Source organism: Alosa pseudoharengus, unplaced genomic scaffold, assembly GCF_046254945.1.
Source record: "Alosa pseudoharengus isolate Yale_2024_CS ecotype anadromous, Long Island Sound unplaced genomic scaffold, YU_APseudo_1.1 YU_APseudo_1.1_scf_5, whole genome shotgun sequence".
NCBI lineage: Eukaryota > Metazoa > Chordata > Actinopteri > Clupeiformes > Clupeidae > Alosa > Alosa pseudoharengus.
In genome coordinates this window covers 29,619,939-29,632,957 of record NW_027468837.1, presented here as the reverse complement: position 1 = coordinate 29,632,957, position 13,019 = coordinate 29,619,939, and the positions used below count along the sequence as shown (strand labels likewise).

The 13,019-nt window shown below is 41.7% G+C and overlaps 3 protein-coding genes across 3 annotated transcripts; 1 reads left to right on the top strand and 2 right to left on the bottom strand.

The window, feature by feature from the left end:
• Window positions 1–244: 244 nt before the first annotated feature.
• Window positions 245–2,848, bottom strand: mustn1a (musculoskeletal, embryonic nuclear protein 1a). The gene is made up of 3 exons (XM_076267785.1): window positions 2,701–2,848; window positions 2,301–2,430; window positions 245–471 (listed from the first exon to the last, which is right to left on the bottom strand). The coding sequence occupies exons 1-3, from the start codon at window positions 2,707–2,709 to the stop codon at window positions 386–388; spliced, it is 225 nt and encodes a 74-aa protein (XP_076123900.1). The 5' UTR covers window positions 2,710–2,848; the 3' UTR covers window positions 245–385.
• A 3,362-nt stretch (window positions 2,849–6,210) lies between these two features.
• On the top strand, window positions 6,211–8,305 carry LOC143103721 (uncharacterized). Its single transcript, XM_076267513.1, has 3 exons — window positions 6,211–6,505; window positions 6,826–6,939; window positions 7,190–8,305. The coding sequence occupies exons 1-3, from the start codon at window positions 6,442–6,444 to the stop codon at window positions 7,696–7,698; spliced, it is 687 nt and encodes a 228-aa protein (XP_076123628.1). The 5' UTR covers window positions 6,211–6,441; the 3' UTR covers window positions 7,699–8,305.
• Window positions 8,306–8,778: 473 nt separating this feature from the next.
• LOC143103761 (man(5)GlcNAc(2)-PP-dolichol translocation protein RFT1-like) lies at window positions 8,779–12,654 on the bottom strand. The gene is made up of 7 exons (XM_076267572.1): window positions 11,686–12,654; window positions 11,543–11,593; window positions 11,210–11,340; window positions 10,942–11,086; window positions 10,694–10,799; window positions 10,304–10,553; window positions 8,779–9,427 (listed from the first exon to the last, which is right to left on the bottom strand). The coding sequence occupies exons 2-7, from the start codon at window positions 11,577–11,579 to the stop codon at window positions 9,263–9,265; spliced, it is 834 nt and encodes a 277-aa protein (XP_076123687.1). The 5' UTR covers window positions 11,580–11,593; window positions 11,686–12,654; the 3' UTR covers window positions 8,779–9,262.
• Window positions 12,655–13,019: the final 365 nt, after the last annotated feature.

Here is a 13,019-nt window from a genome sequence, read left to right as displayed (position 1 = left end):
TCATTTTTCTAAATAAAGAAAAAAAATAGTGGATTGTGTGTCACCACAACCATAAATCAATCTAATGGTATAATGGAACAATATCCAAATCAATCCACCTCTTTCAATTTATCCAATCCATACCCCTATCACTTCCTAAACCGGTCAGCCGATCATGGATTTGAGAAATGACGTTCATCGTGCTCATTGTTTGGGCAAATCAACATAATGCTCATTAAGAATCAACACAAAGCTTCTACATGACTATAGCAAAAGTATGCAAACTTTATTTAAAAAAAAAAAAAGTTCCTCCCCATATTAACACATGAGTTTTAGAGTAATTGTGTGCAAGACTAAAAATGGATGGGAACACGTCGGGATATCTGTAGAGGGATGTCCTCTGGTATTACTTCTTGCCTGGTTTGTTGAATGCTGTTTCTGTTCCTGCGCGAGCTTTGCTAAACACAGAGGGAGCTGCTTTGCCGGCACGCTCTGCACACAACAAACACAGGGAGAGAGTAAACGGTCAGATACTTTCCTTTGTATCAAATGTGTGTGTATATTCTGCCTGCCAACTTGTGCAAGATGCAACTTTGAAACCTGTGTAACCTATATTCCAGCTCTAGTTATCCAATGTGCATTCATACAAAACGCTTCATTCATATTTACTTGTTCCAAAAAAATAAAATGATTAAAGCCTACAGAAAACAACATTTTATTTGATTTATATATATTAATATAAATTAACGTTTTTTATTTTATTTTAAATCACTGTAGAATGCATTTCACAGTTATAGTATAATTTACATAGTTGAGGACCAATTTTGTCAGTGCTATCCTAGGTAATTTCCAACAGAAGTATGTGTTTTGATGGCCGAACAAAAACGTTCATAGAGGAAAGTAGACCCATGGGCATCCACACCATACCCTGTAAAAAGTGTGTGTTTATGTGCCCCCCCATCTCTCTGGGCTACTGCTCTATTCTACTATACTCTGCACAGCTTTATATGGAGTGGAAATATTGTGTAATCCCAAAGGGCGCACATTCTTTCTGAGCGAAACACAAACACACTCCCCTTAGAACTGGACAGTGTCCGCTTCCACTTACTGGAACAACTACATCATTAGGTCAGTCGCAGTCCATTATAACCTCCCATCACTTCAAACACACACTCCACTGAGCTGGACAGCGTCTCAGCAATCTAACTTACTACCGGTAGAACAACGCTGCATCAGTAGTCCACTCCACTTAATCATAACACTGCTCCATCACGTCAAAGGCATCTACTTTATTCAGCTATTACTGCTCATCAACTGAAACATACAAACTGGACAGCGTCTTGGCACTTCCATCTGACACAGCTACATCATTACATCAGTTTAGTCCAGTCCACTCTACATGACCAGAATCCACCATACTATACTCCACTGTACTCCATCCCCACCGCTCGATGGTGTTTTATGCCCCCGACGTCGTCTTCCAGGCAGCGCTGCCAACGCTGACTTAAAGGCACCTAATCCTAAACCTAACCCTAACCCTAACCTTAACCCATGGCTAACCCTAGTGCCTTCCAGGCAGCGCTACCTTGAAGACAACGTTGGAGGCATAAAACACCAAGAAACCATCCCCACCATACTATACTCCACTGTACTCCATCCCCACCATACTATGGACCCTTTCAACAAGGTAAACAAAAACAATGCTTGAACATTCTATTTGGGCCCCAATCTACTTCCTCTGCATTAAGATAACATATGGAATGTTAAAAAGGAAGTCTTGTGGGGCCAACTATGATGCTGATAATGAAAATTCCATGAAAGGGTCTATACTCCACTGTACTCCATCCACAACCATCAGCTCACATATAGAACTGGACAGCATCTCCGCAGTCTCACAACACTGCATTGGCAGGTGACAGTCCACTCCACTCTACCTTTACCACACTCCTCCAGTGCCTTGAAGGTCTTTACTGACCACACTCGCCCACCAGCTAAAATACACACCCTATTGACCTGGACAGCACCTCGGTGTCTGCTAATGTTGGGTGTAGTTGGTTGCAGTCTTAAGTGTTCAGAACACTTACTGCCAGTTCCACACTACCCAGACAGTAACTGACAAAACAGATGTTTATGTGCGACTGGACTTGATCAAACTTGAAAAACTCACCCGACTAACACCAACAAACACGGACTGACGCCGCACACTGGTCCAACTAAGTTGGTGTTGCTTGGAGTTGTTTGGCAATTTGTCTGGCCAGTGTGGAGGCACCTTTGCTGGGTCAGTGCTACATCAGCAGATCAGTCCGCTCCACTCTACTCACCGCACTCCTCCATCACCTCGAAGGTCTTGCTCTTCACCTCCTTCTTCTCGGCCAATTGATTCCTCGCTTCCAGTAGGTCTTCCTCCCGCACCTCTGGACGCTGTGCCCGCTCGTCGTCGCACTCTTCCATCTGATGGATGAAGGAAGAAAGATGCAGAGAGGAAGAGAAGAAGAACAAGAGGTTGAAGGAAGAAAGATGCAGAGAGGAAGAGAAGACGAAATGCAGTGGTGAACAATACTGGGAAACTTGCAAAATAAGCAGCAGAAATAGGAGTGGCTCCTGCCTTTATTAACAGAAACTGCTCTCTGGATTCTCTTTATCTGCACCTCGTCAAGACACACACACACACACAGTAGAAAGTGAAGTTAATACACTCTGGCTTCCTTATGCTAGTCCTACCTGAGACATGGTGCTTGTGGGTTTTGTAGTTGTCCCGTGCAGCGTCCTCTCTTCTTGGTCTGGTTCCTCTTTGCTCTTTCCCCTCTCTCTGTCTCTCGTCCTCTCTTCTTCCTCGGAGTCTGGATTATCTCATCTCTCTCTCACACACACAATGACGCATACTTCAGTCCAGCCTCATAAACACACACACATGGGTCCCTAGTGGCCTGTAATTCTGTGTGCCAGGATCTGAGTCAGCGACTCCTCCCCTCAACCCCTCTGTTGTCATAATGTAATTATATCCATGTCATTACAAATGGTATTGTCCGACTCCAGAATTTTTCTTCCTTATTGAACTTTATGAGCATAACTCTCATTGAGTCAACTTTTCTGCTGCTTTACTTCTGAAACTGAAACTCTAGAACCACAACGAAACTCAAGAATCTGGACTAGTCCATTATAGGCTACTCCAACTCAAGATCTCTACACCATGCTCTTGTCTTCAATCTAAGTTTGAGAGAGTAAAGGTGTGTTTGTAGTGTGAGGTCATGTATGTGTTTGTGAGTGTGTGTGTGTGTGTGTGTGTGTGTGTGTGCGTGTGTGTGTGTTTGTTGTGTGAGGTCATAGGGGTGTGGAGTGGAAGTGTTTGTTTTCCTCTTTCTTTTCAAGCTGAAGAAATGTACAAGCGTGAGAAAAACATGTGACTTCTGGACCGCATTCACAACCACTATCAATCAAGTATGCCATCTGTTCACAAATTACTTTTTTTTTTTTTTAAATTCGTACCAATAGCTTTTTTTACTATGTGTTCCTATAGGTGTCTAGTAACACCTCCCAATTTATCCACGCCCAAATCCTGGGGAAAACGCCTGGAGAGCCCATCAAGTTTGGGGTGCCCAGAGGGTCTGGACGAAAATAATAAAATATAACCAATATTAGCTTTTGAGATGTCTTTTTTTTTTTTTTAAGTATATTTTTTGGGCTTTTTATGCCTTTACTCAGATAGGATAGTGGAGACTGACAGGAAGTGAGTGGGAGAGAGAGTCGGGGTGGGATCCGGAAAGGACCACGGGGCGGGAATCGAACCCGGGTCGCCGGCGTACAGTGCAGGTGCCCCAGCCAGTCGTGCCACTGCTGGGGCCAGCTTTTGAGATGTCTAACTAGGGATTTTTAGGGGTGCTGAATCTATCCCAGCCATTAGTTTTGTGTAAAAATGACTCCAAGTCCATAAAAAATCCAACAAGTGGTTTTATTGAACAATTACAAAAGAAAACTTCCTTAATCAGATTAAGATTTAACAAACTTCATCCCTCAACTCCCCTGCACTCCCTCACTCCTGTTATCATCTGGCTGGTTGATGTTCTGGCAAGAGTAACCCTGACAGTTCCAACAAGCAGAAATACACTTGACTCCTTGCTTTTTACCTGAGAGTGTCACAGTCGCCTGCACAGCTGCAGGTGACAAACTTCAGAAGGTAGTCCGATGCAATGGGATCTGGTGTAGGGACTGGTGCTTAACCATTTTCTCCTTGTTTCTATCCACACTCAAGGACATCTAGTCATGGACTTTGTAGCAGTAGCCAGTCTCTGGTCTGGAGATCTGCCCGCAGAGAGTGCTGTGCTGCAGCTCCTGTAGTCGGGGGCAGTTTCTAAGGCTCGATAGTATGTTGTCCGCATGAGTTTTACATTTTGTTGCTCACTGCCCACCCTCCATGTTATACACTCTTTTTTCTCTTTCTCTTTCACACACACACACACACACAGCTTACACAAACATGCAAAATGTCCTTTCTTACACACACCATGTTGAGACAAAGCTATCTTTTATAGTACCAGCGTGTACACGCAAAGAAAACTTGACAAGCTGAGATCTGTTCTTTTCTGCCTTTCGTATGTGTGTGTGAAAGAGAGAGAGAGTCTAATGTGGAGGGTGTACGGTGAGCAACAAAATGTAGAACTCATGAGGACCAAACTGAGTTAATATTTTCGTAAATATTCTATTATATCTTTTCATGGGACAACACTGAAGAAATTACTACATTGTAAAGTAGTGAGTGTTCAGCTTGTTTTACAGTGTATTTGTTGTCCCCTCAAAATAACTCAACACACAGCCATTAATGTCTAAACTGCTGGCAACAAGTAAGTGAGTATGTCCAACTTGTGAAAATATCCAAATTGTACCCAAAGTGTCAATATTTTGTGTGGCCACCATTATTTTCCAGCACTGCCTCTCTTGGGCATGGAGTTCACCAGAGCTTCACAGGTTGCTAGAATTCTCTTCCACTCCTCCATGACGACATCATGGAGCTGGTGGATGTTAGAGACTGTTAGATTTTAGTGGTTTTCTGTATGTCATTCTTTTGGTTCTTTGTTTAAAATACTGCAGAAACTGTGGGGACAGGACGTTTATTGTAAGCAGACAGAATGTTGTCACTTTACAATAGCAAATGGTGTACCTAACTAATTGTCCCCCCACAGGAGACATCTTAATTGAATAAGGCTATATCACTACCCGTCCCCCCCCCCCCCCCCCCTCCAATTTGACCCCAGACGTGAATGTATATTCTGGTATTATAATTAGCCAAGAGTTTCTTAGTTCTTTGCTTCAGTTCATTACCTTGGCTTCACCTTGCAACACTGTGCTGTGCTGTACAACAGGGTTACCAGAACTCTGTTGTTACATCCAGAATAAAGAACTATTCTTTCGCAAGCCAGCCTCAAGTTTTTACCTGCTCTTAACTACACTGGAATCTACTCGGTCAACTGTGTCTCCATTTGGGATTAAGGAGACAATTTTAATAGCATTCTTCAGTTACTCTGAATGATTCCGGACTTCGACGCAATCGGATAACACTACGACCAATATTTACTGTCCTCCAACGTTGCAGCACTGTCTTCATCAGTTTAGCTGGTTCCCCGGGATGCAAGGGGTAAAAGTAACGTGCATCATTGCTCATTGCCAGTGTCTCGCAGAGACAATTCCATTGTGCTCTCGCGAGAACTCTGGATTTCCAGGGTACTGGATTTCTGGATTCCCAGGATAAGAAGGGTCTGCACTTGATGATGTATGATGTACGATTTTTAGGCCCTAGTCTAGTTTTAACAGTGTGTTTTGGGTATTACTGGTAGGCCTACATATCTTAACTTTGCATGATGATGATACAGTAGGCTACAACTTTTTGGGCAATGTTGCCAGGCAATGTTGCAGAGCGACACTTTTCCACTGAGATTGAGGCAACATTATTTTTTATTTAATCAAAGTTCTGATTTCTATATATAAAAAAAACTTTGATTTCTATCTGTAGGCCTATGATTTGTATCAAAGAATCGGGCATCTTGGGCAGAAATGCATGTGAGCAAGGCTTCACTACACCAATCTTGCTCCAGCAGCGAGATCACAACACATGATTGGCACGATGTCTTCACAACACACCACATGATTGGCTCAATGTATTCACAACACAACACATGATTGGCTCAATGTATTCACATGTCGACGTTTTGCCGTGGTATGGGTGGGGTATGTGTAGATCTAAATTTTTTGTGTAGACAACGCCATATTACAAACTATGCATTATGCAACTATAAAAACCCCATGCATTTGTTTTGGATGTTTTGAGTGCTGTGTCTCCTCATTAGAAAGTCTCTGCTTGTGTCAACTTGTTTAGACACTTGCGCAACTCTACTTCCGGGCAACTTTCTGAGATCATCTAATCAGCAATGAGTCACATGACCATAAGACCTTCTGAAATTTTCAACAAAGATGGCAGTGTTTCACGGACAGTGGAGCGAAGAAAAAGTGAAGCTGCTTATATCTTTTTACAGCGGTAAGTTGTTATGTTGAAACCCAAACTAGGTATTTTACATCATAAATGCTTAAACAAAAACCAACAAACATCTATTTTGAATGTGTTGAGGTCGTAAGTAAGACATCGTTTTTTCCCCAGTAAAGTGTAAACGGCCGTTAGCCTACCACCTCTCCGTTGACATTGCATGGGATTTACGTTAGCTAACTAGGTCCTAGCGGTGGTTTTTGTTAACAAAGTTATCGCAAAATATGGGCGTTGTTGTAGGTCATGATTTCATTTATTTATTTGTTTCTGAATTGTAATAGTCTGATTTATTGTATGAACTAATCCACATTCAGGACACGAGTACTTGTGGAACCCAAGGGCTGAACTGTACAAAAATCGAGACATCAAGAAAAAAGCCCTGCAAGAGCTCTGTCAACAGCTCACTGATGAGCTGACTGTGATAAATGGTGAGTCGCATTGTAAAATGTTTTACGTTAGCACTATGCTTTTCAGTTGTAACGTTATGTCTACTGCACTAACTCCTGTAACTTAATGTTATTGTAAGGTAACAGAATCTGTTATTGTGATTCTCACAGCTTGTGATTCCTTGTATTTCCCTAGAATTTGAATAGTCACACTTAATTTTCCATGAGTCATGTCAACTTTGTGTTACCACTACATGTTATAATAATCCTTTGTTGTCTTTTTTTTCCTCAGAGGAAGATGTGAAGAAAAAGTTCAAAAATCTGAGGACTGTCTTCACACGGGAGCACAGCATGGTGCTTAAGAGCAACAAGTTTGGGACAGCAGCTGACGAAGTCTATGTCCCGAAGTGGAGATATTATCAGGTCTTGTCCTTTCTCTGTGATGCCTGCAACTTTGATGAAAGTTCAGATATTTTAGATTCATCTATGTCACCAGAGTTGGTTGTTCCAACAACCTCCCAGACCCCAGAGAACATGGCACCGCTTCATCCGACTTCATCTTGCCCCCATGACCACATGTCTGACTCAAAAAAACAAAAAATAGAAAAAAGACAAAAAATAGACAATGCGTCTGAGGCCATGGACTTTGTCCTTGGTGTCCTCAAAAGAAAGGCCTCCTCACCACATGCAGGGTTTTTGCATTACGTAGAAAATATTTTGGATGACCTGCCAGAGAGCAAAGCAAGAAAGCTGAAAAGGCAAATAATTGAATTGGCTCACACCGCATTGGATGAAGAGTAATTTGACTATGTGTTACTGTGTACATTGGCTTAAATTCAGTACTCGGGGGTTGTCTGACATGTTGTCAGTTGATGCATGGTGGTGTAAAAATCATGGTATGAGGATGTTTTTCATTATACGGTGTGGGACCTGTTTATCATATCATTTTTATTGGCTGCATGGAACCACGCTCAATGACTCCAAGCACAAAAGTAAGCGAGAATGGTTCATGGTTCCAGACATAAAAGATTGAGGTAATGGAATGGCCGGCTCAATCTACTGACCTCAGCTTCATTGAAAACGTGAGGTGACATTAAAAATGCAGTTTCTGAAGCGAAACCCAACAATTTACTGAATGTGGTGTTTTCATTCTGGGCAGAACCTGTTCATAGATGCCAGAACTTGGTTGACTCTGCAATGCAGATGTGCAGCAGTTATCCAAAAGAATGCTTCTACATATTAGTATTAGTTCAATGAATTAAAGTGATTAAATGTTCAGTCTGTTAAAACAAAACAATGCAGACTTAATAAACATTTGTTAATAATTTGATCTGGAATTGAATGTGTAATGTTTCTATTACATTTGAAATATGGAAATAAAAACTATTGAATTATATTTGCACTATTATTATATTTGCACTTTTTTTTTTACCACACTTCTATTTCTTTGAACACAACTGTATGTCAGTCATCTTTATAACATATACCATAGAGGCTAGTTGGCTAGCATTTTTAAAATAAATTTGAAAAAACAATTATGACCGAATAGTGTGGTTATTTTGACTTATAAATGGATAAATAATGGCAAATCCTCTTATAGAACTTATACTTACTTGAGTGAAATAAATGCTGAAGTCAAGACCAGAGTGAAAGCTGCAAATGTTTCAGTGTTCATTTTTGCTGTGGCTGACACCCTGGTGTGCTCTTATCTAATTGGTTGTGTCTGTTGCCTGTTCCCAACATTCCCCAATAAATTGGCCCGTGTATCATCAGCTTTACACTGCCAATACATTTTTATAGAAACGTCATGCTAATTAATCAATACCAGTACTAATCTAGACTTATTGTTATTATAGTGTTACAAAAAAAGACAAAGAAGTGTGAAAGTTCCTCAGCCCTCTTTTATTGTCTGATTTATATTATATTACATACAAATTAGAGCCACATATAAAAATATAAATGACATCACGGACACAGTGCTGCTTTAAAGGTCCTCCTCAAATCCCCACACTGGGTGCGATGAGTCTCTGATGCCAAACTCATGTGCCACGTTTTCATTGTGCCTGAGCTAGCTGGATAACTATGCTGGGCTAGACCTGGAAACAGCAAAACTCTGGAGATGGACCGAAGCAATATGTTCGGTTGCAGGTGTTATTAAATGCATCTATTAGGATCTTCCATTGATCTTGCTTGGTGGACTAACCTCTGTCTTATCCAAAATCTAGAGATAACATAAGCAATGTGAGTGTTCTGTTTCAGGTTATGCCATTATCAGGCTAACTGAGTGATCCAGCTTTGTGGAACAGCCCCCCAGCACAGTGCCCACAGTTCTGCAGTGGTGAGAGGGAGTTCTGTGGTCAGAGTTTCAAGTGTGCTTTTTGCTGTATCTAGGCAGCAGCTGCGATTTAATGAACTCCACAAGCCGCGTCTCGGTGACAAATGCAGTGGCCATCACTCCAAGCAAACACACCCCACCCACGGCGATGTGAACTAGCCTAAGCAACCAGCCCCCATCACAGCATAACACACTCTGGAACGGGGGAAAAAGAAAAAAGAAAGATTAGAAACCCACAAACAATTAAAACATGATCGACCGACCATATAAGTTCAAAGACACAAATAAAACATGATTGAATTTGTTGACATAGTGCCTGCAAACACTGGTGCCCCTCAATTCTATCACTACACATTGTTAATACCACTATTCTACAAATGCACCCACAGTGGCACAATGAACACAAATAAATGAACGGAGGGTCACAGCCAGTACATACAGTAAGAACATACAGATCAGATTTAGATATTGTATTTGTCTATACATATCAATATGGATACTGGGCCAAAATCCAGAATCCGGAACTTAATTTCTTTCGTAATGTTCACAATTCTGCACAAAATGTGGATATTCTATATAATATAGGACTGACAGAAAAATATAAAAGTTTGCTTTTACATAGCTTAGGATACGTCAAGCACTGTCTACCACATTAAAATCACTACAACGCAGCTTCGACCGGAATAAAAAAACGTATTTCTGAATACTGAAGTGTCATGGCGACGCCCATTGTTGGCTGGAGAATATAATTTGTTTGTTTGTTTGTTTAATTTAAGGCCATTTCCGCAACTAAGGCTATTTAATGGCCAGAGCACTGTGTGTTACAGAAACTTAAATATGTTTTTTAAAATCTATGCTAATAAGATATTCTAAAACCTTCAAAGGTGGGACCTTACTAAAAACATCAGCTATAGAATTTTGATGATAAAATTGTTGTCTTTTGGTTTTCAAGGCAGGGCAACAGATCAAAATATGTCTCACTGACTGAGGCATTTTGCAAAATTGGCATTGGCGAATATCGTAGACATTCCCACAACAACAACAGTCGCCATGGTGATGTGTGTCTGTTACCTCGGAAACCGTTGTAAGGGCGTAGCTGACAGCCAGGCTGCCCAGCAGGGCAGGACGAGGCCAAAGTCCAACCAGTGGGGTGTAGGGAGATGCCTTGAAGTAGCGGTGCATGAACACCAGGCTGTGTGCGATCCGCAAGGACATGTTACAGCAGTTGGCCAGGATGAAGCCAACGCCCCCTAACAGCCCCGTCAGCCAATAGGAGAGCAGCAGGAAGCACACAGACAGACCGAGCATGACAAAGTTATACCTGCAGAGGGAGAGACACAGATAGAATGTGTTCATGTGTATGTAGAACAATACAAACTATTTACTAATACAGTTATGATAATATTAGTAGGGAGCTATTTCATGTGTGTAATCTGTTTAGTGTGTGTTATTGTCAGTTACCGGTCCACCTCCTCCTTGCTCATGGCAGCGAAAGTAAAGCATTCTGTGATTCCATTCACAGCCAACAGCAGAACATAAGCACTGTAGCATCTCAGGAGAGAGGGACCTACACACAGAGAGACAGACAAACACGTTAATAAAGATAAAGGCCACTCTCTAACACTTTCTTACAGGTTGTCTTACATGCACACTTGAGCTTTACTATGTTACACACACACACACACACACACACACACACACACACACACCTGTCCCACTGCTCAGCAGGTCTCCCCCGTAGATGTCCAGTGCCAGATGAGAATAGGCCTGCCCAAACACGGTGATGATCAGACCTATCACAAGCACCAGCTTCAGCAGGCATTCCAGCACATCTGCTGCCATGGCAACCTCCCCCTACATGACAACAAATCCAACATGCTAAGCACCAGTGTTGTGTGCAGAGGCCATGCTGCCTTTAAGCTGTACCCTGACTGGACAAAACCAGTGTTGTGGTAAAAGCCTGTGCTGGGTACTTACTTGTTTCTGTTGATGGACAGTCTGCCCTCTCTCGAGCACTTTTGCGAAAAAGACATAGAAGCTCTCCTCTATGGGGAGAAAGAGGAACCGTGCTACCATGGAGCCCAGATTATTTATAATATCATACACACCTACAGAGAGGGAGGGGAGAGAGGAAGAGGATAACCCAGTGTCACATGTGTTGTTAAGAGTTCTGTATTTTGGTAAACAAAATCAGAATCTTCTGATAAACTGAAAACCCCAATGACTTAAGCTCCTCTTCCATCTATCTATCTGCTCCAGAAATGTGTGTGTGTGTGTGTGTGTGTGTGTGTGTGTGTGTCTGATACTCACCCTGGTCTCCAAAGTTGAGCACATTCAGAAAGGTCATCACATAGCGTTCCCCTGCAACAACGCAGACATAATAAACAATGTAAATTTGCCAGAGAGTCCATGTGTGTTTAAGTGTTTGCCCATGAATTGAGTGTGTGCAATACCTTCAGTGAGGATCTGCTTTAGGAAGGACTGCTTAAAGAAGCTCCATGTCAGCCTGGCCAGCTTCAAGTTGATAATAGACTACAGACATACACATACATGGATATGGAAATCTTTTTAGGGAAAATAAAGGAAAGCCATAGATCAATGTGTTCCGGATTTTAATGAGCAACTGAGTGTGTAAAATGAAAAAAGAGATAAACAGCCAGAGTATGTTAAGATAATGTGTGTCATTTGAACAATAGCAAATGTCAGGAGCAGACAACAGGCTGTCTGGGCACTAGAAGAGGGCTGGTCCCTATTAGTGCAACGGTGACCAGTGTGGGGGGGACTGGGGAGAGAGGAGTGCAGTGAGGAACCCTCATCCCTGATGCATTAAGAGATATGCTAGTGACAGATACTGGACTAGCATCCATGGGTTTCAGCCTCTGTGCTAGCACTGCGTGTCCACCTCTATGTCCTAGGGTGCATGCACAGTACAGTAAATCATTGAAGTGGTTCAATCAAGACTCTTTTCTTCTGTGATCCCTTGTTGGTGGAAACATTCACTGACTGCTCTTCGCTCTGGTGATAGTTTTGGGATCTTCAAAAAGTGTTTAATGACTTTTATGTTAATTCTTACAGAGCTGTGGCTTGAATATGTTTATGGTTATTGTTTTTATTGTGTGAAATTGGCTTTAATCCTTTACTAATATTGCTATTTATCATTATTATTTAGGCTATATGACTACTTTAAACTTTATTTTAATGTTTATGTAAGGTTTACTGATGTCATTTTAAAATCACTTTGGACAAAACTATCAGTCAAGAACCTTAAACATAAACATAAGTGGCTTTGGAATAAAGCATCAATGAAGAAAGCCCATGTACAGTATGGTACTAGACAGCAGGAAAGATGATGTGATGTAGGACTGTGTGTTACACCATGTCTATATGAGGGATGCTATAGGAGGTGTGTGTGTGTGTGTGTGTGTGTGTGTGTGTGTGTGTGTGTGTGTGTGTGTATGTATGTGTTATAATAATCCTTTGTTGTCTTTTTTTTCCTCAGAGGAAGATGTGAAGAAAAAGTTCAAAAATCTGAGGACTGTCTTCACACGGGAGCACAGCATGGTGCTTAAGAGCAACAAGTTTGGGACAGCAGCTGACGAAGTCTATGTCCCGAAGTGGAGATATTATCAGGTCTTGTCCTTTCTCTGTGATGCCTGCAACTTTGATGAAAGTTCAGATATTTTAGATTCATCTATGTCACCAGAGTTGGTTGTTCCAACAACCTCCCAGACCCCAGAGAACATGGCACCGCTTCATCCGACTTCATCTTGCCCCCATGACCACATGT

Bases quoted from the DNA above. Each gene is read 5' to 3' on its own strand.
- mustn1a (XM_076267785.1), bottom strand. The intron at 472-2,300 runs GTGAGTAGAGTG...TGTTGTGTGCAG, and splicing joins CGAGGTGATGGAGGAGTGCG to AGCGTGCCGGCAAAGCAGCT.
- LOC143103721 (XM_076267513.1), top strand. From the start codon at position 6,442: ATGGCAGTGTTTCACGGACAGTGGAGCGAAGAAAAAGTGAAGCTGCTT. The intron at 6,506-6,825 runs GTAAGTTGTTAT...ATCCACATTCAG, and splicing joins GCTTATATCTTTTTACAGCG to GACACGAGTACTTGTGGAAC. The intron at 6,940-7,189 runs GTGAGTCGCATT...TTTTTTCCTCAG, and splicing joins TGAGCTGACTGTGATAAATG to AGGAAGATGTGAAGAAAAAG.
- LOC143103761 (XM_076267572.1), bottom strand. From the start codon at position 11,579: ATGACCTTTCTGAATGTGCTCAACTTTGGAGACCAGG. The intron at 11,087-11,209 runs GTAAGTACCCAG...GTTGTCATGTAG, and splicing joins CTGTCCATCAACAGAAACAA to GGGGAGGTTGCCATGGCAGC. The intron at 9,428-10,303 runs GTAACAGACACA...CCCCCGTTCCAG, and splicing joins CCCTTACAACGGTTTCCGAG to AGTGTGTTATGCTGTGATGG.